Below are 23,356 nucleotides of genomic sequence, written 5' to 3'. Positions count from 1 at the left end.
ATGTCAAAAACAACTTCTCCTAGCAATAATATTGTTCGAAAAGTCATGTTTAATATGTGATACCAAGCCTGTATCCAAAAAATAATCTAGTAAACTCTTCTGTAAATCCAAAATTTATAAATAAAAAGATTTTTAAAAAGAAAAACGTCAAGCCAGTCTAAAGGACACAGAAGCCAGCTCAAGGAGGCACTCAATGGCCAAATCTGTGGTAAGTGGAGCACTAAAATAATTTAGTAATGAATTATAAATCATTAAAAACATACAAATTTATGAGTCCATACTGATAAAAGAGAAATAGATTGATCAATCAAGAAGACGGGAAGTCTCTTGCTTACAGTAAAAATGCCAAGGGCTAACTGAAAGAAGCACTGGTATTATAAAATGATTACTTCGCAATCATATGGCAAAAACTGGATCAGACAAGAATCATAAATGGATACCAAACCCAGGCGGAAATTTTGATGAGAAGCAGAATATCTGCAACATCGAACGTGTCTCTCCACAGGCTGCTGATTAGTTGCAAGGGAAGAAAATATAAAGAGAAATAATACAATGGAGAAATCCGAAAACGTCATGACCGGTGATAAAATTAGTATCTACAGGAGACAGACAGACATTGTGTGCCTCCAGATGTGGCGCCCTGAGAGGGACATATCACCCAAATAGGATTCTGGCTGAGGGTGCTTAACCTCAACCTACTTACAGAGAAACGTCATGCAAACACAAGATGAGGGCTGTTCCTAAAAAAAGGAAACCATGAGGGGTGGGTTATTTCCTCAAAAATATCAATGTTGTAAAAAGGCAAAAAAATAAAGGGCTTCCCTGGTGGCGCAGTGGTTGAGAATCTGCCTGCTAATGCAGGGGACACGAGTTCGAGCCCTGGTCTGGGAGGATCCCACATGCCGCGGAGCAACTAGGCCCATGAGCCACAACTACTGAGCCTGTGCATCTGGAGCCTGTGCTCCGCAACAAGAGAGGCCGCGATAGTGAGAGGCCCGTGCACCGCGATGAAGAGTGGCCCCCGCTCGCTGCAACTAGAGAAAGCCCTCACATAGAAATAAAGACCCAACACAGCAAAAATAAATAAATAAAATCCTACCCCCAACATCTTCTTTAAAAAAAAAAAAAAAAGTCTCTAGAAATATCCCAGATTAAAGGAGGCTAAAGAGACATGATACCAAAGACTAATTCCTGTATTAAATGAGGAAAGATGCTAATAAGGACATAATTAGATCAAGTGACAACATTGCAATACAGACGGTAAAGCAGATAAAGACAAGTATCAATACAAACTTATGATGGGTGTGCTGTGGTTATGGACAGCTCAGCGAGAGGATGGAGAAGAGGCAGAAAGTGCAGAAGAGAAGGTAGATGGGGTAAAATACGAACAGTAAGTGAATCTGGCTAAAGGGTATACAGCTATTCTCTGTACTATTTTTATTTTGCAAATTTCCGTAAGCCTTAAATTACATCCCCCCAAAAAGGAATTTTTGAAAAGCCAATCCAGCATGCTCTGGACCCTATCTCCTCCAACAATAGGTAGTTATCTCTCTGTCTCACTTGCCTTTCCCCTCCTCACTAGATCATTCTGCTAAGCTCAGAAACATCTTCTTCATGTTCCCAAAAAAGGCAAACAAAAGCAAAGCAAACAGCTCTTGGTCCACAGCTACTGGACCCACTGAAAGACTTATCTACTCACATTGTCACTTTGCCACTTTCCCTTTATCTTCAAACCACTGCAGCCTGGCCTCTGCCCCCATGACGTGGTGACACTGCTCTTCCTAAAATCACCCGACACCCCCGGGTTGCCAGCTCCACGGATCCTCTTCAGTTCTTTTGCTACTTAACCTTTCAACAGCATTGGACACTGTTGACCATACCTCTTCCCTGGAATAGTCACTTCTCTTGGCTTTTGATCAAATACTCTTGATTTTCCTCTGGCCCCTCTGCTCCTCGTAAGTCTCCCTTGCCATCTCTTCATCCCCTACCTGACTTTTAATGGTTATAGTTCCTATGGGTCTCAGTCTACACTCTCCCTCAAGGGGTCTCATCCACTCCCATGGCTTCAAAACCATCCAAACGCTGATGACTCTCAAACTTATGTCTGTGTCCCAGATCCTTCCTCTGAATTCCATACTCATACAGCTCAATTGCCTTGACATCATCGACCAAAACCTCTCAAACTCAACATATTCAAAACTGAACTCTTGCACTCCCCAAACCCTAAATCTTCTCCCCCAGTCTTTCCATTTCAGGAAGTGCCACTTCCACTCACTCAGCTGCTCAAGTCAGAAAACCTAGATCATCTGTGGGATGTTGAAATTATCAGCAACATTTTTTCTTTATGCTTTTCAGTGGTTTAAAATTTTCCTACAATAAACATACGCTTGTGAATACATTAACTAACTAAAATTAAAAGCACCAAACCTCGTTCTTTTTGGGTAATCAGAAACAAAACAAAGATTTGCTTAAACATAATGCTTTATAGCCTCTATATTTGTTCTTAGTTGTAGTTTCATGAATGTCTAAGTAAGAGTACTAAAAATGAACATTCACATTACCGGAAGTGTTTGGATCTACTGAGGACATCACAGAATCAGCTTCTATCTAGAAAAGAAAAAAACATAGGGTATACAATTTCATCAAATGTTTTCACAGTACAAGTTCTTAATTCCTGGGGTGCGGGGAAGGAATGTATTTTATGAGAAACCAACTTTGTTGAATCCAGCAGACAAGTAACATCACAGGACAGCTATAATAGTCATTTTTCTCTTCTATTAATAAGATACCAGATGCTGATCTACTACAGACTCTGATGGCCCCCAAAACTTTATTGCATTGACTAAAACAGTTTATCATATAAAATCAACTTAACTGTCACATATACAGAATAACCTAAAAGGTAACATTTCTGTTTTAGACAAATACAAGCAATTGTTACAATGGGCTCTATGGGTTTAAATTTTTTTTCCTGACTGTAATAGTAACATGATGTAGAAAACATGAAAAATATTTTTTAATTATGAAGAAAAACATCTAAATAACCAGCCATCCAGTGAAAACCACTGTTAACATTTAGGACTAGTACAGCGATTTTTTCCCCCCTCCATGCATTTTTAAACATATTTGAGAATACACTATATATTAAGTTCGGGGACCTGCCTTCAATAAATATTAAAACATAAGTGTTTTCCCACATTGTTAAGAGAGCTTTATAAACATCATGGAATTAGAACCTTGGCAACATCTGATGTAGCTTCTCTACCTTGGATTCCATGCCCTGCACTTCCCTGGTTCCTCCTGCCCCTCCCAGACAACCAGTTCCCAGTGCATCTTCTTCATGGAGTCCCCACTGACCCTTAAATGTGGGTATGCCCCCCATGTCTCCCCTCAGGACACCAAGCTTCACACTCCACATACTCCTTTTGGGCAATGCCACCTCAGTCTCATGCTTTGAGCTACCACCTGTGAGGAATCCCAAATCTATCTCTAGCCCTCGCCTCTCCACCCAACTTCAGATTCCTACATCTAAGGGAGGTGGCACAATCTGAGAGCAGATCTTTACCACCATCACCTCAACACCCAGCACAGCACTTAAAAAAGGAATGCACTTGGGGTGCTTCTACCCTCCTCGAACTTAATATGCCCCAATCCGAACTCACTGCCTTTCCCCCAAACCTACTCCTTCTGAATTTTCTTATCCCTTTAGTCCTGTTGTCACATCACTCTGATACGGCCACCACATGCAACCATGAATCACCAAGGCATAACTTCTCCCACCACCACAAAGCGCTCCCAGACACTTCATATCAGAGTCTACCTCTGCTGCTCTAAATGATGCCCAGATTCCTATTAAAGTTACCACAGAATTAGACCCTTCTCCTTGCCCTCCTCCCTTTCTGTTCTTAATCTCTTCTCTATCTTAGTATTTATCAGAGTTTCATAAGTCTCTCTACACTAAACTGTGAACTATTTCAAAGTAGGGTCTATGTTTATTCACCTTTATATTTCTAGCAACTAGCAAGTGCTCCTTTTATTAAATGGGAACACAATAAATTTCATTCTGTAAACATTTTCATGAATGCAGAAGTGATTTATTATTTTAGTGCCTTACTGCTTCATGACCTGCATTCAGTAAATATTTCGTTTGCTGAAAAGCAATGTTTAAAAATAAAACCCCAAGTTGAATGCACTAGTGGGCTCTACGTTTTTTAAGGATATACAGTTGTTTCAATGTCACTTTTATCCATACTTCTATGTATGTAAACATATCTTCACAGTTTACACTTCCATTTGTATCTGCTGGGCTGGATTAAGCTTTGTCGTGATTGTGACCAATATTCAGGCCACGTGAGCACATCTTATCACATCGCCAATTAGTTGTAATAAATGTTCAATGTAAAACAACCCCAAACCTCAACCTATTATAAGAGGAAAAATCTGTTAAATTTCACAGAGGGAATACATTAAGTGTCACTTCACTTAATAAAACTTCATGATTGTTACAAATGATTGTTAAGCGTATGGGTGATTTGCTATATCAGTATTTCACTGTTTAGCGATCTGCAGTAAACAAGCATTTCCTTTGATTAAAAAATAAAATCCAAAACCTCAACCAAAAGTAAAAATCTGTTAAATTTGATGGTGTGTATGTATGTATGTTACCATATCTCTGTACTTGTCATTAAATTCCTCACTTACATGTTCTAAAATTAAAATCAAGTAAGTAGATCCAAAGGTGATAAAGGTAGAATGAGACCAGATATCTTTCCAGCTGAACCTGGGTTAAATTCAATGCTTCAAAAGCTGAGTCCACTTAGCTGACCTGCTCTGGAATTCCAGCTGAAATGACTGCAGGTTAACAGGAGAGCTGCAATTTCTGGGAGCCAGCCCTGAAGCTCCATAATCAACATCTCAGTAACTAAGCAACCCCTAGCAGTTGAACCTACCTGGGCGGTTCATGGGACATATTTATAACAACAGAACATATTAACGATGAAGTTGTAATACATTTAAGTATAATGAAGAACAGAGAAGTGGGACATCACGTGGTCCCTGGCTTTACAGGGCCCGCAATCCGACAGACAGGTAGAGCCCACTCATAGGGAACAATTGCGCCAAAGTAGTTGCCCAGCCACTTTGTCTAACAACAGCAGGAGGGATGACATTCCAGGCAGAGCCCTGAGTGCTCCCTCTGTTTGATGCCTGCAGCTGAATTTCTTAAACCTGGCCAAGATCTTGCCCCTGATTAATTCCAGTTCAGCAGCTTACCAAGAGGGATCCATCACTAGAATGGACGTAACAGACAAGAGGAGCACAAGGACAGGAGGCATAGGAAACCTGTCCCACTAAAATGGGAGATTCACTGAAGTTCAGCTCAACTCTCCTTAATTAGTGCAACCTTTCCTGGAGAGCAATGCCCAACAAAATTTCAAATGTACCTAGCACTTGTATCTCTAGGAATTTATTCCACAGAGATATATCCACAAGCAGAGATCTAGTTATAAGAGAATGCTCACGGCAGCTATATTTGTAGGAATGAAATATAATAGAAACAATTGAAATGACCAAAACAAGGAAACTAGCTAAAGAGAACACTAAGCAACTATTTTTTTAATGTGGTGTGTGCTTTTATGTTCTTCTATTGTGAAGCGAAAAAAGCAAGTTAAAATAAAATAGGCATACTATGCACCCATTTTTCAATACAATGCTAGGTGTGTTTGTCAATACATAGGAAATCTTGCGATGATACAAAATAAACTGTTACTAATGGTAACTCCTGAGGAGTGGGACCCTTTGGTAGGGAGGGAGGGGATTTTACACCCAACTTTATACTTTTCTGGACCATTTTAATTTTTTGACTATGTAAATGCATTATTTTCATAATTTAAATGGAGCAATTTTTTTTTTTAATTTAAGAAAAAAAAAATCCTGCATGTCACTTCCTCTGTGAATTCCTTCTGTTACCAACATCCCACTCCCAGGCTTCCCTCTTGGAACCTCACTAGCATCTCATACTTAATATTATTAGCAGCCTGGTGACTTAGTCTTGATGGATTCTAATTCATTCCTGAGTTGGATTCTTAAGACAAAAGTAAAATTCAGCACTGGACACATCTCTGAAATTGCTCAAAAGGCAGCGGTTTGCTTCATAAACATCCTAAGCTAGCCCTCTGCACTTTATTTAGAAGCCATCCACTATTGTATTGTCAGCCCAGTCCCCAAATACAAAAGAAAGTTCTACCTTGGAGGGCTTGTATCCAAACAGCATTACAACAGCAACTTTAAAGTCCTCTCTGCTTAGATAGCCTTTGTTTTCTTCATCGCATGCTTTAAATACCTAAAGAACAGCAAATATCTTTAGTTAATAAGACAGAAACCGTTTGTTCTACTATTACTAACTTGTATTAAGTTTAGACCTCCCAAACCTAAAACTTAGCCAAGAGTAGGGCTGGGAAATGGAATTTCATTATCCTAATTTTAATCCTCAAGAAATCTTAATCTGCTGGGACTTCCCTGGAGAACCAGTGGTTAAGACTCCTAGCTTCCACTTCAGGGGGCACGGGTTCTACCCCTGGTCGGGGAACTAAGATCCCGAATGCTGCCCCCAGGGCCAAAAAGAAAAAGAAATCTTAATGTGCTAAAATTTACCCCCCCCCAAAAGTGCAAACGAGTTAATCGCTGGGTTAATTCCTTTAAACCATTCGAATAAATTCTACCGAAAATTCAACCCTAGAATTGGGAAGGTGAGGCAAAAGGGCTGGCTTTGAAAGGCGGGAGGAGAGATGGAGATTACAGCTTGTTATACACAGACTATGTCGCGGAGAAAAGAAGGAGTTGAAAGTAGAACACTGGACAGGGATCCAGAAGCCTTGCAGCCCTTGCCTCGGTCATTAACCATGACACTTCGGAAGGACAGTCCAGCCCCTATCTGTGCAACAAAGCTGAGCGAGAGCCAGGCGGGGTGACGGAAGTGAAAGTCCCGGGTCAAGTTTAAGTCCGAGACAGCCCTCCGGGCACTTACTTCCACCCACTTCTTGTGTTCCGACTGGCTGGCTTCCCACCTCCGCGGCCGGGCCCCGGCCTGGGAGAAAAACATCGCGACAGCCACACGAGAGTCGGGACGCCTGAACTCGCAACCTCTACGGCCTACTCCCGGCTTGCAGCGACAACCCGCCAAGCTCCCCGCAGTTCGGGAAGCTGAACTTGGCCGGGTACCCCCAACGTCTTCTCCCATTGGACGGCCTGCGAGCCACTGGCGTTGACCCCGCAGCTCTATTGGCCAGAGACTTTGTTTAATAACGTTTCCTTGGAACAGCCTATGGCGGAGGGGCTTCCAGGCACGCCCCCAGCCTTGGCTCCGCCCCTCTCGTCCCTTTACCTCCTGGCGCGCGGCTGTGGATCCCGCACACCCAGGTGCTGTTTCAACGTGTCCTGCAGGATTCTTCTCATCTTCTGCCCCCACACCTTGTAATAAATTATTTTTGATAATTTTGATCAATGGCACTATGCTAAACATTATAGGAGACACAAAAAGAGTGTGAACAAAGCATAAAAGGAACCAATTAAAACAAGACCGGGGCTCCCGTGCAGATCAGCAAGTCATTGGAATCGAGCCCTCCAGGGTAGCTACTGTGTCTGTTCCGTCCTCCCTATAAGCCTAGCACTGAGCACGGTACCTGGCACAAAACAGACTTTCAATAAACGAACCAAGTGAGCCCTTAGGACGTTTACCCCAAGTTATTTCATTCAGTCCTCTAGGAGAGGTGCCTGGTGTGAAGGAAACTGAGAATAATATCAACAGCACTGAACCCAAATTCCACAGCAAACATCCTTATTAAAGGCAAGGAATATGGCGAGGGATACGCTTTGCAAAGGAGTTTATCTCAGACCTCTCCTGACAAATCAGTAAGATTAAAAAGGCAACACACAGGCACACGCGCCTGTTTCAACGAAGAAACGGGCATTCGAGGTTGAGTCTAAGGGAGCGCGTTTAACCTTTTATTTTACAGCAGGTTTTACAGTCCGCTCCCCCAGGAGAACCCACTCCTCCCGGGACACCGGTCTCAGCCCTCAGCTTCCTCGAACCTCTCAGGTGATCTTGTCTCTGCCTTTAAAATACCCACCCCCTCCCACCCCCCCGCCACACACACACCTCGAGCTCCGGGAGTATGAAGCTATGAGAACCTCTGCAAAGCGGATGAGTTTTGCTAATTAACTACAGGAGAAGTGAGGGAAATTTCTTTTCCTCTCTTCCCCTTTTAGGAGACGCGCCCAGGAGGTGAGAGGGGAGCTGGAGGCGGCCAGGTCTTCTCTCCGCCCCTTCCTGCGGGAGCGCCCCCTCAGCCCCTCATGACCCGGAGGGCTTTAGGACCCAGCTGCGGGCGTCCCGGAAGGGGAAGGGGCAGGGCCACTCTACGCGCGCTGCCGGCTGGAGGGTTTGAAGCGCGCGCAGGCGCGAGTGGCGGCGGAGAGGAGGGATCCTAGGTGGCTACGCGTTCTGGGGGCTTCAGGTGAGTGGAGGCCGCGGGTTCTGGGGCCTCCGGTGCGCGTTCGGCAGCTGCCCGCGCTTTTGCTCCTTCCGGCCTGGAGCGCTGGCAGCCGGCGTCCGGCGATTTCTTGAGTGTCCCGCGGGGCTGGAGGTGGATCCGGAGGGAAGCGGAGCATCTTGTAAAGACACTAGGTAGGGTCCCCTTCTGGGCCTCGGCTTCCTCCAGTAATAGTACCTCTTTGGCGCGAGCAGCTGCTGCTTGAGGAGACCAGAGTCCTGCTGGAGGGGTACCCCTCCGCGGATCCTTATTCTGGCTCCTCCACGTAGTAGGCAGATGGTCTGGAGAGTTAGTGATAGCTAGCATGTTGGGCGCTTACTCTGTGCCAGGCACTTAACCTCTGTGTTTAGTCTCCCCATAAATGGAAACAGTTGTGAGCGTGAAATGAGTGTATGCCCAGTAAAGGTGAGCGCACAGAAAACAGTGTACCCCGGAATCAGCCCACTTCACTCCATCCCGACCGCCTTCATGAGCTACCAGAGTCCTTGCAGGAGCCGCCTCACTTCGACTTTTGTCTCCCTCCAAACCATTCTCCATACGGAGTTGTAGGGAACGTAATATTTTAAAAAAGTAGATCGGACCAAGGTACTCCCCTTCAGTGGGGCCTACTGTTCTTAGAATAAAATCCAGGATCTTTAACTTACTCCTGCCCAACCCCTTCATCCTGGACCACCTACCTGTCTTCCTTACCCAAGTCTTTCTGTGTGTTTTTGGAGTTACTACACCCTTGTTCTGGTCGTTGCAGGTTGGGTTCCCTCACTTGGAATACTCTTCTTTCCCTCCCACACTTTTATTTGGCTGATTCCTTTTCACCCTTCAGAGCTCACTTAGATGTTAAATTCAGGATAGTCGAAGGTAAGGGTATCCCTGTTACTCTCTCATACCTGTAAAACATAATGAATATCTGTAAAGATATCTTGGCTTTTTTGGTTATTTTTGTTTGTGTCAGTCTGTTCCTTTCTCCTTGAAATAGAAGCTTTTCTAGGACAAATTGTTTCTATGTTGTTAATTTCTTATTCCCAGGGCTTGGCACATAGTAGCTGCTCAATAAATATTTTTCGAATGAACATACTCTGGGAGGTAGGTATGACACCCGTTTTACAGAGGAGGAAGTTGAGGCTCAGCAGTTAAGTAACTTGCCTAAGTGCACATTTACCACCTAGTAATGACTGGATTTGAAATTGGAGTCATATTTGCCCACTACTGGCCATACCTGGCCTCAGTTGAGATTGACTCCCATGCCCTCCTGATGGTCTGCAAGCTCTATAAGAAGGGTCAGCTGGAAGCGTAAAAGAAATAGCCCAGCTGGGTCTGGGATGGTAGGGGGAGAGGAGGAGCCAGCAGCTTTAAGAGGAGTATCCATTTGCATCCACAGATTTTTTTTTAGGATCTAATAGACACTTTAATGTTATGAGTTGGCATCTGGTGGTAGAATTTCTTTAGATTTTTACCCTCCTTGGCATTGTAGCTTAACGCAGTGTTTGTCAAATTTCAGTAATGTGGTCGGTTGCTTCCTCCCTAGTTTTCTCTCACTCTCAACATCTGTACTACTATTTGCATAATATTTTCATTTGAAGCCACTTTTACATAAACACTATCTTTTAGAAGTAGACTTCAGTTATTGTAAATGTAATGGAGCCATAAGATACCTTCTGTTGATATTAAACCAAAGTGTTACTGCCTGCAGAAGAGCCCAAAATCTGTTATTTGTTCAAAAGCAGGAATAGAGACATTTCTGCAAACAGCTTTCTCCTTGATTAAACTGAGACATTGGATTGGAATGGGAAAGGGAGGTACTTTCATAACGTAATGTTAGTTAATGTCAGGTCCCAGTCACCTCCGCTTTGGGAAATACTGCACTTTGCTGACCCACTGAATGTCAGCTCTCAGAGTCAGCCCACCTGTGTTGTAATTCTGATCGTGGTGTCACCACTTACCCAGAGTGTGGTGTTAGACCTGTGCTGTGCGAGACACTGCCCAGGGAAGACAAACCATGAACAAACAATTGAAGGAAAACACTTAGGTTCTATCCTTGTAAAGCTCTATGACTTGAGTATGAAAGCTGTCTGAGAATGCAGAGAATCTGGGCCTGTGTGAGAGAGAAATGAAATTCTGATCCTGAGACCAGATCCAGTCCTCCAAAGTAGAATCAGTTGCTGGTTAATCTTGGTGTTTACCAACAGCTCCTCTTCAACAGGCTAAGCGCCTTGACTGCATAGAGAGGCTGGTAACCTGCTAGGCTTAATGATTTGTTACAGTTTTATTAGCATGTTACAAAGGTTTTTTTGCCTTTAATTGGTAAATCTCAGGCACATTTTGGATTGTGAGTAGATCCAAAATTTAAACCATGTATAGAGCAGACAAAAACTTTTTTTTTTTCTCTCTAGGAAATGTCTTTTTCAAAGCTTTATTTTTTACCCACTTGTCCTTTTTTGGAGGGAATTCTCTGTCCTCCTCCCCTCCCCCACCCACATGTGGTTCTAGAAAGTGTAGATAATGATAAAACTGAAAAATTTAGAAATCTCCTAAATAGCTCACACAGTCACTAAAATCGAATAAATATTTTCCTTTTAGAGTTCTCAGGATTTTTGAATTCCATTTTATTTATACGTAATTGATCTGGGAAGAGGGGTGGTGGTGATCTCTAAGGTCTGCATACAGCTCCTTTTCTCAGGCTGGGAGCTGAACCCTTTTTTCACCTAAAAACGCTGAGACCCTCTCTGCTTTAGGATGGGGCAGGAATCTAGGGAGAACAGGCTGAGGAATCTCAGTTGAAGATTCTATTACTCATTGCCTAGCTTTAGAGCTGGTTTAGAATTCAATGGAAGCTAGAGCTTACAGCACAGTAGTTTTTCCAGAGATGGTTCTTTTGTTCTTAAATCATTTTTCAATTACAAACTAACTGACAAAATGGCTCCTTCAAAGTGAATTGTGATAGCAGTCTCCAGAATCTAGAACACTAAGGGAACTTAAGTTTTAAAAAAACAGTCAAAACAAACAAAAAACTGAGCTGTTTAAGTAGGTGTTAAGTAGTAAGTCTGTCTTAACCCCTTTCATGGGAAAACCTGGTTCTCAGATCCTGTTAACTGTAACAATACAGTTCCAACAAGCTTGATTATCTGGTGTCTTAACCTTTATCAGATTAGAAACAATTTAGGGGGAAAAACCTACTCAGAGTTCAAACAGCCCCTAGAAGTGGACTGAACACAGGGGGAAAGGACAGAGAACTTTTAGAAAAGAAGACCTAGACAGTCTAGGGCCCTTATTACAGGAGCAAGTGTCTGCATCCATCTGTGGTCCCTACAGTTGTGGCTGCAAAACACTGTCCATGCCAGGTGGGCTTAATAGTGACCCTGGGCCATGAAGAACGAGTCACATTATTGTCTAGATGCACTCTGCTTAAAAGCTCCTTGAAATGTGTAATTTACAGGAGAAACCTTATCTGACTTGGTCATAAATTGAAAAAGGTGAGAAGTTGTGCAAAGTGATAGATACCTTAAAAAATATATACTTTTTAGCTTGAAACATGAAAGTATATTCATTAGCAAGTCTTTCAGTGCAGAATTTAGCCTTTTTTAAGGAGTGGGGGTTATGCTGCAGTCTGTCCTATATCTGCACTCATAGCAGGTCCTGCTAACGCTGTAGAGCAAACATGTGGACACTCTGTCCGCGATCTGAGCACAGACTCTTGAGTTGTGTAATTTTCCTCTGGGTCTTGTACTAAAGTGTATTTTTTTTTTTTCTTTAATCACACTAAGGAGCTCTTCTTTAGTTATTTGGGAAATCTACTTAGATAGCCCTTTACCCTTGAATTGGTGACATTTTGTAGGTAAGAAAAGCAAAAGTTTCATGTGTTTTCCTCTTTTGAGAGCAAGAAAGTAGAAGTTAAACTGTGTGGTTTAGAAAACAAGTAACGTTTTGCTTTAGTACAAGTTCTTTCTCTGCAGGTTTTCATGGTTTGTTCTAGGATTAGATAATCATTGAGTCAGCTGGGTCCTCATGGAAGCATCCCTAGATAATGTATACATAGAATTGATCATTTGTTACTGTCTGGAGGATTTCGTTAAGCTCTATGGTAGTAGCTTATCTTGGGGGAGTAAGAAGTAGTCCCTGAAGTCCTTTGGGCTCCCATACCTGGGTGAGGAATAGGTGATAAATTCCAATTTGACCTTAAAAATATGAGCATAGTCAGAGTTACTCCTGAAATTCCTTAAACTGACCTTAACCCCAAACACCTGTTGGAAGCTTCAGGGCTAAGAGTGCACATTTTTGTTTTGGACTTTGGCTCAACTCCATTTCCTCAGGCATTTAAGAACAAGGTCTAGGTGGAAAGACAAAGGGAGAGAAGCAGAAGGTGAGCAGGATTTTCGCCATCACTTTATTTGCCAAGTTCTCATGGCAGATTGTGGTGATGTGCCGTGAACACTTACAGAGCCGCTGATGTTAGTGACACGTCTTGGCATCTGGTAAGTGTCAGGTGTGCTGTATGTGTCCTAGAAGCTCAGGACACGGAATTTGAGAGCGAGAGCATGAGTGTGCCGGTGGCCTGGTAGATGGGAAATGACGAAATTTCCACCTTTCATTTCCAGAGGAAGTGTAATGTCTCAGGAAGGCAATTATGGGAGGTGGACGATATCCAGTAGTGATGAAAGTGAGGAGGAAAAGCCAAGAACGGACGAGCAATCTACCTCTTTTCTCCCGAACGCTGAGCAGGGAGCAGCCAGTGAGCCAAAGTACACCTGTTCCGAGGCTCGGAAAGCTGCCCACAGGAGGAAGATCGCACCCGTGAAATTCAGCAACACAGATTCCGTTTCAGAAGCTTCACCTCCCAAAAGGCAGAAGGGCGGTTCCCAGGAAGACCTGGGCTGGTGTCTCTCCAGCAGTGAGGATGAGCTGCCACCAGAGACGCAGCAAAAGCAGGCTAAGGACATGGGGGTCAAAGAGGAGAAAGGCCTCCCTTCTCCCAGAGATGGTGCTGTCCCGGGAGCTGGGCATCACAGCCCGTCGGCCGGCCACGGGCTTGAAACGTCAGGGGAAGGCCAGGACATCTGGGACACGCTGGGTAAAGGGAACCCCTTCCAATTTTACCTCACTAGAGTCTCCGGAATTAAGCCGAAGTATAACTCGGGAGCCCTCCACATCAGGGGTGAGTGAAGCCGGGGGTCTGGGAGCTGCACTTGTGGGGCTTCCCCTCGAAAAACAGGAGGGATGCCTAGAAGGGATCTCTTAAGAACCCTCTGAACTTCTCTCAGGGGGAAAAAACCCATTTTGACAAGCAGATGCATTCGTTTGACAGCAAACTGCTTAGGTCAGGAAGCCAGCGGGTGTCTCCCAGAGCCCTGCAGGTCACCCTGCTGGCACCCCTTGCACAGTGCTTAGAATTACTTAACTTGTAATTTAAAGGTTAAACTCGGTCGCTGACACTTTATTAACCAAGTAGCCAGCCCTTGACAGCAATAGTTCTCTCTGGTCCCTGGACCAGCAGTGTCAGCACCACCCGGAGCTTGTTGAACGTGCAAATTCTCGGCCTCCTCTTCAGATTCCCAGCACCAGACTCTGGGAGCCTGGCCCTGCAATCTCCTTTAACAAGCCAAATCAAGTTTGAGAACGATTGCTTGAAAGCCTGGTTTTGGTTCCTGGCGCAGAAGCAAAACAAGAAGTGCCCTGGTTTTTGGTTGCTGTGGTTAGTCCCCAGGGAGTATCTGTGTGATATTGTGATGTATACAGATATTTGGTCTTCACTCCAGTTATAGTTGGGGTTTGGTTTTGGTTTTTGTCCCAGGTTCCTGAAATAGCTCCAAGGTGATGAAGGGTGAAAGGAGCATCTTTTTTTATTCCTAACAAGCCCCTTTCAGCCACACCAGAGTGGAGTGTATGTTAATGCGATGACTTTCGGAAAGCCCCTAGGAAGGGGGGTGCTGGTTGCCTGGGGAGCCAGCCTGGTGATTAAAGCTAGAACTTTCAGCCCTAACCTCCACCTCCGGGGAGGGCAGAGGGGCTGGAGATCGAGTTCACCGCTAAGGGCCACTGATTTAGTCAGTCTTGCCTGTGTAATGAAGCCTCTGTAAAAGAGCCCTCACTGGAAGGGTTCACAGAGCCTCCAGGTTGGTGCCGATGAGGAGGTGCTGAGCCGTGGCACACCTGCAGAGGGCATGGCCGCGCCCCGTCCCCCATACCTCGCCCTGTGCATCTCTTCATCTGGCTGTTCCTGAGTTGTGTCCTTTTATAATAAGCTGGTAATCTAGCAAGGAAATTGCTTTTCTGAGTTCTGTGAGGCCTTGTAGCAAATTATCGAGCCCGCGGAGGGGATGGTGGCAACCCCCAATTTATAGCCGGTCGGTCAGAAGCACAGGGGGTCCGGGCTTGTGACTGGCATCTGAGGTGGGGGCAGTCCTGTGGGGTCTGATGCCACCTCCGGGTGGACGGTGTCAGAATTGAATTCAGTTGTAGGACGCGCAGCTGGTGTCCGTGGAGAATTGGTCTGTGTGGGGAACCCCCCCTCCCTCCTGCTACACTTGGTGTCAAAAGCTTTGCGTGCAGAGAGGAAACAAGGGTTTCCTTTGAGAGAACGGCAGGGCCCCTAGAATCCCAGACACGGGGCCTCACCACCCGATTGCTGTGTTGGTAATTAACAAAGGACCTAACATTCTTCACAATTTCAGTTCACTCACCTTTAAACTGGGGATTCAGAAAAAAGGGAGATAACACATGAAGTGCCCGGTACAGTATATTCACATGGCAGAGACACAAGATAAACGTCGTCACCGGTATTTCACATTACCTTTCTTGCCCACATTCAAGAATAGATTGTGTTCACTGTGAATAGTGTTTTAATTATATACCCAATGTATAATTTCATCTTATGTGATGTATAAATGTTGGTATATTTAATTCCATACTATAAAGAGTTTGATTCTACAAGGTGTTTATTTTTCCTTTTTGCAAATGTCTAGGTGCTTTGCAGAAATGTAAGACAGATCTCAGTGTTTCATTTTATTTGAGAGAGATTGAAACAGGAAATAGAGAACTATGCAAGGTTTTGCTGTATATAATAAAGTGATAAAGACTGGCTATTAGCACCAAGATACGGAAGAAGGAGAAGTAACATGATAGGAGCTTTTATATAGATTATCTCCTTTAATCCTCGGAACAGCCTTATGAGTAGATGTTACAGTTGTCCCCCTCGGATAGGTGACCGATCTGCAGAGAAGTTAAATAACCTGTCCAAGGTCGTAGAGCTGGCAGATGGCAGAACTGGGATTTGAATCCAGGCATTGCAGCATCACAGTGCATGCTCTTAAGTGTTCGGTGTACCACTCCAGCAAAGGCCATAATTGTAGGTTGTTTAGAAGATCTCATGGAGGAAGAGGGACCTCAGATGGGCCTTGAAAAATGGGTAAAATTTAGAAAGGTAGAAAGAGGAGTGGCAGTGGGGGCAAAATGGGGGCACCACGTTGCAGTTTCTCTCTTGATTGTACAACTCTCCCTTTAAGGTAGGAGCTTCCTTAGAGGACTTTTTCGTTCTTTGAAAATCTTTGTACCCTGGCATTCATCTCCATGTCTGGAAGACAGGAGGCACTCAATAAATATGGGTCAAATAAGCGAACGAGCCCAGTCTGAACCCTCAGGGTTGGATTGGTGGTTAGAGCGGAAGCGCTGGAGCCAGACTGTCTGTTCAAGTCCCGACCCTGCCTGACTCCAGCTGTGTGGCCGCGGGCGGCCCCCTAAGGAGAGACTCTCCATCTACAACATGGGAACGACAGACCCCCACGGACAGAAAATGGCTGCGAGGAGTGAGAGTTAACACGTGGAAAGCACCAGGAACAGGGCCTGGCACCCAATGGGTCCTGTCCAAGTGAGGCTGTTATAATCGGTGGTGGCGATGAGGGTTGTGTGCGTCCTCTCAGGGTGTAGACACGGCTTTCTGTTTTCTCTGAAGTAAAGCCTGAGTGGGTGCAAGGTGAGCCCTCCTTAGAGATGACCTGGGTGCTAGAAATATGAGCTTGGAGCTGTGGGGGCCTCTGTCCTCCCTCCACGGGAAGCAAGAACCCTCAGGCTCCAGAGAGCTGTCTTGCTAGTCCCAGACTGGGGAGGTTTCCTGGCGAGAGACCAGTGAGTACTTGAAGGAGGTAAAAAATTAAGAGATCTGGAAAGAGGAAGGACACTCATCGTTATTGTCCTTATTGGCAGTTTGTAAAATTGCCCAGTCATCCAGTACTAAAGTTGTAGATCTTGATTTTCCATTATGTGTGGTTAAATAATACTGATACATAATAAATATTATTAAATAGCCCAGGGAAATTTTCTCTTGAATTTTATGGAACATTAAAGTCTAGTCTTGTAGTACCTTTTCAGTGCATCATTTTCTAAGCCAGAATCTCGTCAGTGACTATTTAATAAGTCAGTTGTGATTATTATTACTAGGTAGTCTTTATCAAAAATATGAAATTAGATATAAATGTTTTGTCTCCCCAGATATTTTATCTCCTCTATTTGGGACACTTGTTTCTTCAGCTCAGGTGAGTTTACAGTTTTTTCTTTGGACGGGAGGGGCAAATAACTCTGTAAGAAAGTGAGCAGTGGGACCTGTGGGCCGGTCCTGTGCAGGGTCCCTGAGATGGCACCTGGAGGCTGGCACCAAACGCCGCGGTTGTGGGATCCATCAGCCTGGAACGTGGATGCACGATCACTGGGGCTTCTGACTCTCGATTGGGCCATAAGGACTGGCCAGGAAGTCACTCTGGAAATTCCAACCTGAGGGACTTCTCTTTGGGACACTAATAATCTCACAGGACTCTGGTGCACCTCCCTGGGAGTGTGGGTAGAGAGGTGAAGGCCATGTCAAGTTTGATTTGATTTAGAGAAGTAAATGAGAAATTTCCTACACCCTCCAAAGAGAAGTGAGTAGAAGTTATGGATGTGGGTACGTCTGCATGTTTGATTGACGTGTTTGATTGGCAGCTCTCCTGCCTGACAGAGCTGGTCCCTTTGCGTTGATAAATCACCTTCATGTGCCAGGCTCTCCAGCAAATAGAACAAGGTCTTGTGCCTAAAGAAGGCAAAGCTTTCTGTGTGCTCCATGTTCTGCTTGGCGGCGGGAATCCTGGTCTCCAGATGGAACGTGGGGTGAATTTGTGTGTGTTCTCCTGGCTAGATTGAGTCAGTATGTCCAGGAGGAGGTCCAGGGATTACCCAGACCTGGGGAGGACCCCCGTGGGTAAGTCTAGTCCAAAACCTGTAATCAAGATGTAATTGTCATAAGCCTAGTGAATGTCCAGTCGCAGATGCCTGTTTACAAAGCTAGCTCATAAGTTAGGCTGAAAGGAAATGTTCTTTTCCAAAAGTGCTTTTTATAGTCATCTAGGGGAAAAGGGATAAATTTATAAGCCCCATTAATCAGAGGACTCTTAGAAATATTGTAAAAAGACTCAGTTTACAAATACAAATGCTGCCAAAGCATGCAGAGGTAATTTTCTGTTTTCTCAGGCACTCCCGCACTAATTCAGAACCTTTGAATGATGTATTCCCTTCAAGATGTATTTTAGGTTTGTTTATGAGTATTGTAGCAAATTGTCCATGTTTATACATAATATATGTAGTTCATCATTAGAGTTTCTTTGAATTCAGTAACCAAACACTTCTCCTTATAGACTGCTTTTCTGAATTGCCCGTGACTTCTTTTCTTCCCCCCATCCAGTTTAACTACTGCTTTGATGTGGACTGGCTCGTAAAACAGTATCCACCAGAGTTCAGGTGAGTTCCACAGAGTGATGGATGACATCATAACTGTACTTCAGCCTTAAAACACAATATTTGTGTTTCTCAGGCAGCTGCCGTGCATCTTCTTTGAATATTTCTTTTGGAACTATTGAAATCATAAAAACGTTAAGTTATACTGGGAAAACAGCATTTTTTGATATATTCTAACTAATCGCAAGACTTCCTAATACAGATTTTAGCGTGTCCTTCTGTTCTGTCCAGAAGTAGATTAGGACAAATTTCAACCCAAATAAAAGAATTATAGGTCCAATGTTAATATGAAGGAAAAGGTCACTGCCACCTGCGTTCTCGACCTATAAGCATGCCATGCTTCACTGGGCACATCAGTGCTGTTCTTTTTTTGAGACTCTCTTGTTTCACAAGTGAATTTTCACGTAGCTTAGGAGTTAATGCAGGGGTCATAGGGCCTTCCCTTACCCAGATTATGGAAGTGATGGGTTTCCAGTCTGTCTGCCTCATATTAGGCAGTGCAAACCAAATAAATATGGCATCCCATGGTGACATGGCATCTGTCCCATTTCTAACACATGGACGTGGCAGAATCCCATAACAGCAGGTAAGGTGGAGGAATACACATGCAGGAGAATGGTTGTCAGGGTCCTCAAAGTCCATGGTGCATTTAGCACATCAGATTGTGGGAAGCTTCATTATTAATAATAGATAAAATGCTGGGAGTTCCCTGGCAGTCCAGTGGTTAGTACTCAGTGCTTTCATTGCTGTGGCCCAGGTTCATTCCCTGGTTGGGGAACTAAGATCCTGCAAGCCACGAGGCACAGCCAAAAATAATACTAATAGATAAAATACTGTTGAAATTTCCCAAGCAGCTTTGGCACTCAAGGGCTCATATTTGACCTGTAACACGTAAGATTAGTTTCAGCTGCATGTAACAGAAAAGTAGAAATAACAGTGGCTTAAACAGGAGAGGAAATAATTTCACCAACCTATTCAAAGTATTGGATGATGCCCACCCACATTAGGGAGGGCGATCTGCTTTGTTGAGCCACCGATTCAAATGGTCATCTCCTCCGCAAGCACCCTCACAGACACACCCAGAAGTAATGTGTTTTTTTTTTTTTTTTTTTTTTTGCGGTACACGGGCCTCTCACTGTTGTGGCCTCTCCCGTTGCGGAGCACAGGCTCCGGACGCGCAGGCTCAGCGGCCATGGCTCACGGGCCCAGCCGCTCCGCGACATGTGGGATCTTCCCAGACCGGGGCACGAACCCGTGTCCCCTGCATTGGCAGTGGACTCCCAACCACTGTGCCACCAGGGAAGCCCCAGAAGTAATGTTTTATCTGGACGCCCTTGGCCCAATCAAGTTGACACACAAAATTACCCATCGCACTGCCTTTTTGTGATAGTTTTTAGAACACCAGTAAATCTGAAGTAATTAATGAGGACTTCAGCTTCTGTCAATAATGTTTAATCTTTTATTTTTTAAAAAGACCTGATAATCTGATAACAGGAATCGTTTCTAGGTAACACATGCATGATTATCTCTTACATTATTCTCTGTACTGTGTTTCTAGTTGTAAAATAGAAAATTTTTTCCAAATAGAAACAAACCGGGAAGGTGTGTTTCTTAGTTTTATTTTACCTGACATGTTAGAATAAAGCTATCAGGTTTAGGGGTTAGGAATCAGCCCTGGATGTGCGTTTTCTGTCCTGGTTTTTTTTTTTTGTTTGTTTTGTTTTTTTTGCAGTACACGGGCCTCTCACTGTTGCGGCCTCTCCCGTTGCGGAGCACAGGCTCCGGACGCGCAGGCTCAGCGGCCATGGCTCACGGGCCCAGCCGCTCCGCGGCATGTGGGATCTTCCTGGACCAGGGCACGAACCCGTGTCCCCTGCATCGGCAGGCGGACTCTCAACCACTGTGCCACCAGGGAAGCCCCTGTCCTGTTTCTTTTTAGTTGAGTGTTGTCCCTTCACGTGTGGCAGAGAATCATTCTGCATGTGATTGATGATTGTGGAAGTTGTTCATCTTGCTTGATGGAGAAAAATCCAATTTTTGTTTTGTTGGGAGAGCTTATAAAGGTATATTGATTTCTAAGGCTTATCTCGCTTTGAATTAACCAGAGTAGGTCATGGTTCCTTTAAAAGCCCTTTTAATCTATTCCTGCAGAATGTTTTTATATTGTCCTTTTGAATTTAAAAATAGGGCATTTTCAATGTGCATTGGGCTCTGTTGCATTGAAATATCACCACCTATTAGTGAAACTACATGCTGTGGGCCTGGGCCCCTTCACTTGTATTCTGGGCATCTGGTGCAGGACCTTGCTCACAGTAGGGGTTTAACATATGGCTAGTGAGGAAGTGGTCTATTGTTTGGGCCAAGAGAAGGGAAAGAAAAGAGCATCATACTAGACAACAATGATTGTATATCTTTTAGTCTATCTGAATTTAAATATATTAACACAGAGCTGATGATGTGCCCTTTTGGACCAAAGAAGATAATTACTCGAGGACCTTCTTGAGTCACAACCCCTCCAGGTCACAGCAGAGCTTCAGGCTCAGGCCACAGGGCTCCATTATAAAGGTAACCAGTTACCGAAGGTTAGCCGGTCCATGTCCTGTGCTGGCCCCCTACTTAGTCACCACACAGGCCAGAAACAGATGTCGGTGGTCAGCGACCCTTAACTGGGTACAGTTCAGCTTCATGAATGATGGATTTTAAATACTCCTGCTCTCTTTTTCAGGAAGAAACCAATCCTGCTCGTGCATGGCGACAAACGCGAAGCAAAAGCTCACCTACATGCCCAGGCAAAGCCTTATGAAAACATTGCCCTCTGCCAGGTACGGTACTCATTGCCCTTCGAGATCATGCTTAGTCTGAGAGTTGGAAGGAAACTGAGACCTTGAGTCTATCCACCCACCTAATGCAGGAATCCTCTCTCCAGCATCACCAACAGACATCTCTCCAGCCTTGGCTTAAACGCTTCCTGAGGTAGCTCATCCTATTTGTGGGTACCCCTCATGGTTGAAAGATTTTCCTTTATGTTAACCTGATAGCTCTGTAATTAGTCAGGGTTCTCCAGAGAAACAGAACCAATAAGGGTGTGTATGTGTGTGTGTGTGTGTGTCTGTGTCTCTGTGTGTGTGTGTGTGTGTCTGTGTGTAGACAGAGATTTATTTTCAAAGAACTGGCTCACGTGATTGTGGAGGGTGGCAAGTCCAAAATCTGCAGGGCAGGCTGGAGACCCCAAGAAGCACTGATGTTGCATTTTGAGGCCAAAGACCGACTGGAGACTCATTCCCTCTTCCTGCAGGGAATCAGTCTTTTTTTAATTTCCTTTCCACTTTTCAACAGACTGACTGAGGCTCACAAACATTCTGGAGGGTAATCTCCTTTACTCAAAGTCCACTGATTGAAACGTTAATCTCCTCAAAAAATACCTTCACGGCAACATCTGACCAAATATCTGGGTGCTGTGGCCTAGCCAGGTTGACACACACAATCTTCTTCCTCTGCCTTCTACGTTGGTCCTAATTTTCCCGCTCTGGAGCCACATAGACTAAATCTCCTTGCACGTGTCAGTGATTCTCGTATCTGAAGTCATCTATTTTGTCCCCCTAGTTTTCTCGTTCAGGTTCAAGCGTTCACTTTCTTCAGTTGTACCTGGTATATCAAGGGTTCCCTATCTTTCCCCAACCTGCCAGCCCTCTGGTTGTATCTATTTTGTCCATGTCCCTGTGGAAACGGAGGTTCCAGCATTATTGAGCAGGTTTTTTGGATTCAATTCAGTGGCAGCTTCTTTCTCTGAAGGCAGCTTAAAACTGGTAGTTTTTATTGTGACATTAGCTGCCATTGACATTTCACCCATAGCCCTTAGTTCTTTTTCACAAGAATCACTCAATACTGGAGAGACCCATAGATCGATCAGAAGCAGACCTGTTAGAAAACTACCTTGCGAGTTGTATGCTGCGTGTGATCCTAGTCCGATGAGGGGCGTTAAGTGGTCTCGGAACAGGCTTGGTTTGCTGGGACCAAAGCAGAGAAGAGGTGAGAAGGCTGTTTCTTTATATATTCCCATAATTTTGTCCTGATACTTTCCAGTCAGTTCATGGAAATTCAGTGTGACCAGTGAGTCTTGGAGTTTCCTTAGGACTCCTTGTTTTAGCCTCCACGTCTGAAAGGATCTTTTCATGTGTGACATTTTGTGTAAGAAGCAGGCACACTGGGCGGGGAGGGGAGGCAAGGGGGTAGCATGGAATTCAGAAAATGTTAACATTTATCATTTCCTTCCTGTGGTGATTCTGAAGTGGCTGATGTAATATTCACCTCTTCCTATTTGAGCAAGTTGGTCAGTCCATTCGTGAGCAGCTTGATGAATGAGTCTTTCATGGCCCTTTTCTCTCCGGGCCAATAGCTTAGTGAAACTGGCTCAGGATTTCTGCTCTTGGCGTACAGAGGCAAGAGTGAATTACATAGAACCTAATTATTTTTCTTTTCCGTTTTCCTTCTAACGTCCTTTTTCCTCCATCCATACAAGGTAAAAGAATTCCAACTCACGTTTTATCACTTCTTCTAGCTATAGAATATTATGTGTATGTGTATATTTTTAAAGATTAAAACAGTGAGAAATCTCAACCTGATCCATTTTAAACCCGTCTCACACCATTTTCCTGTGATGTAACTCACTGTACTTTATGTAGTTGGAATTTTAAATTATTCCATCTCTTTATCCATCCTGTTTGCAGCTCACCTTCTACATAGGATATGCCTTTGCTTAGCAGTTGCCTAAAATCCCCTTGTTTTGCATTTGTTTCCAAAAACAGAAGAGGTTAAACTGCAGTAGGATAGCACTTATCAGACTAATAGTGGGCAGAAAATAAAATAACACGGGAATCCTGAAAAACAGCAATAAAATCAATGGAAATACAAAGTGTTTTTCAAATGTACTGAAAAGTTTAGGAGAGGTGGTGGCATGCCTAGTGGCGTGCTTCAGGCCAGCCACTAGAGGGCGTAACGAGCCCTGTCTTCCAAACCTTGTGTGAAGAGCCTCCGTAAGCTCCCAGCTCTAGTCTGAG

General features: G+C 44.2%; 2 protein-coding genes across 3 annotated transcripts in view; one reads left to right on the top strand and one right to left on the bottom strand.

Annotated features, from left to right (window-relative positions):
- The window catches only part of EFCAB11 (EF-hand calcium binding domain 11), a 143,559-nt gene extending 136,460 nt beyond the window's left edge, over positions 1–7,099 (bottom strand). Inside the window, exons 1-3 of the mRNA XM_065872719.1 lie at positions 7,025–7,099; positions 6,245–6,340; positions 2,562–2,607 (exon numbers count right to left, since the gene is read on the bottom strand). Coding sequence (XP_065728791.1) covers positions 2,562–2,607; positions 6,245–6,340; positions 7,025–7,099 — 217 coding nt within the window. The remainder of the gene's footprint in view (positions 1–2,561; positions 2,608–6,244; positions 6,341–7,024) is intronic.
- Positions 7,100–13,146: 6,047 nt separating this feature from the next.
- The window catches only part of TDP1 (tyrosyl-DNA phosphodiesterase 1), a 78,087-nt gene continuing 67,877 nt past the window's right edge, over positions 13,147–23,356 (top strand). The window contains exons 1-4 of one of the 2 annotated variants that reach the window (XM_065871549.1): positions 13,147–13,695; positions 17,025–17,068; positions 18,247–18,302; positions 21,025–21,121. In XM_065871549.1, coding sequence (XP_065727621.1) covers positions 13,149–13,695; positions 17,025–17,068; positions 18,247–18,302; positions 21,025–21,121 — 744 coding nt within the window. In that variant the 5' untranslated portion in view covers positions 13,147–13,148. The remainder of the gene's footprint in view (positions 13,696–17,024; positions 17,069–18,246; positions 18,303–21,024; positions 21,122–23,356) is intronic. The other variant, XM_065871550.1, reaches the window with a different exon arrangement.

This window comes from Phocoena phocoena, chromosome 2 (genome assembly GCF_963924675.1).
Source record: "Phocoena phocoena chromosome 2, mPhoPho1.1, whole genome shotgun sequence".
NCBI classification, from domain to species: Eukaryota; Metazoa; Chordata; class Mammalia; order Artiodactyla; family Phocoenidae; genus Phocoena; species Phocoena phocoena.
This window is presented reverse-complemented; position numbering and strand designations above follow the sequence as displayed.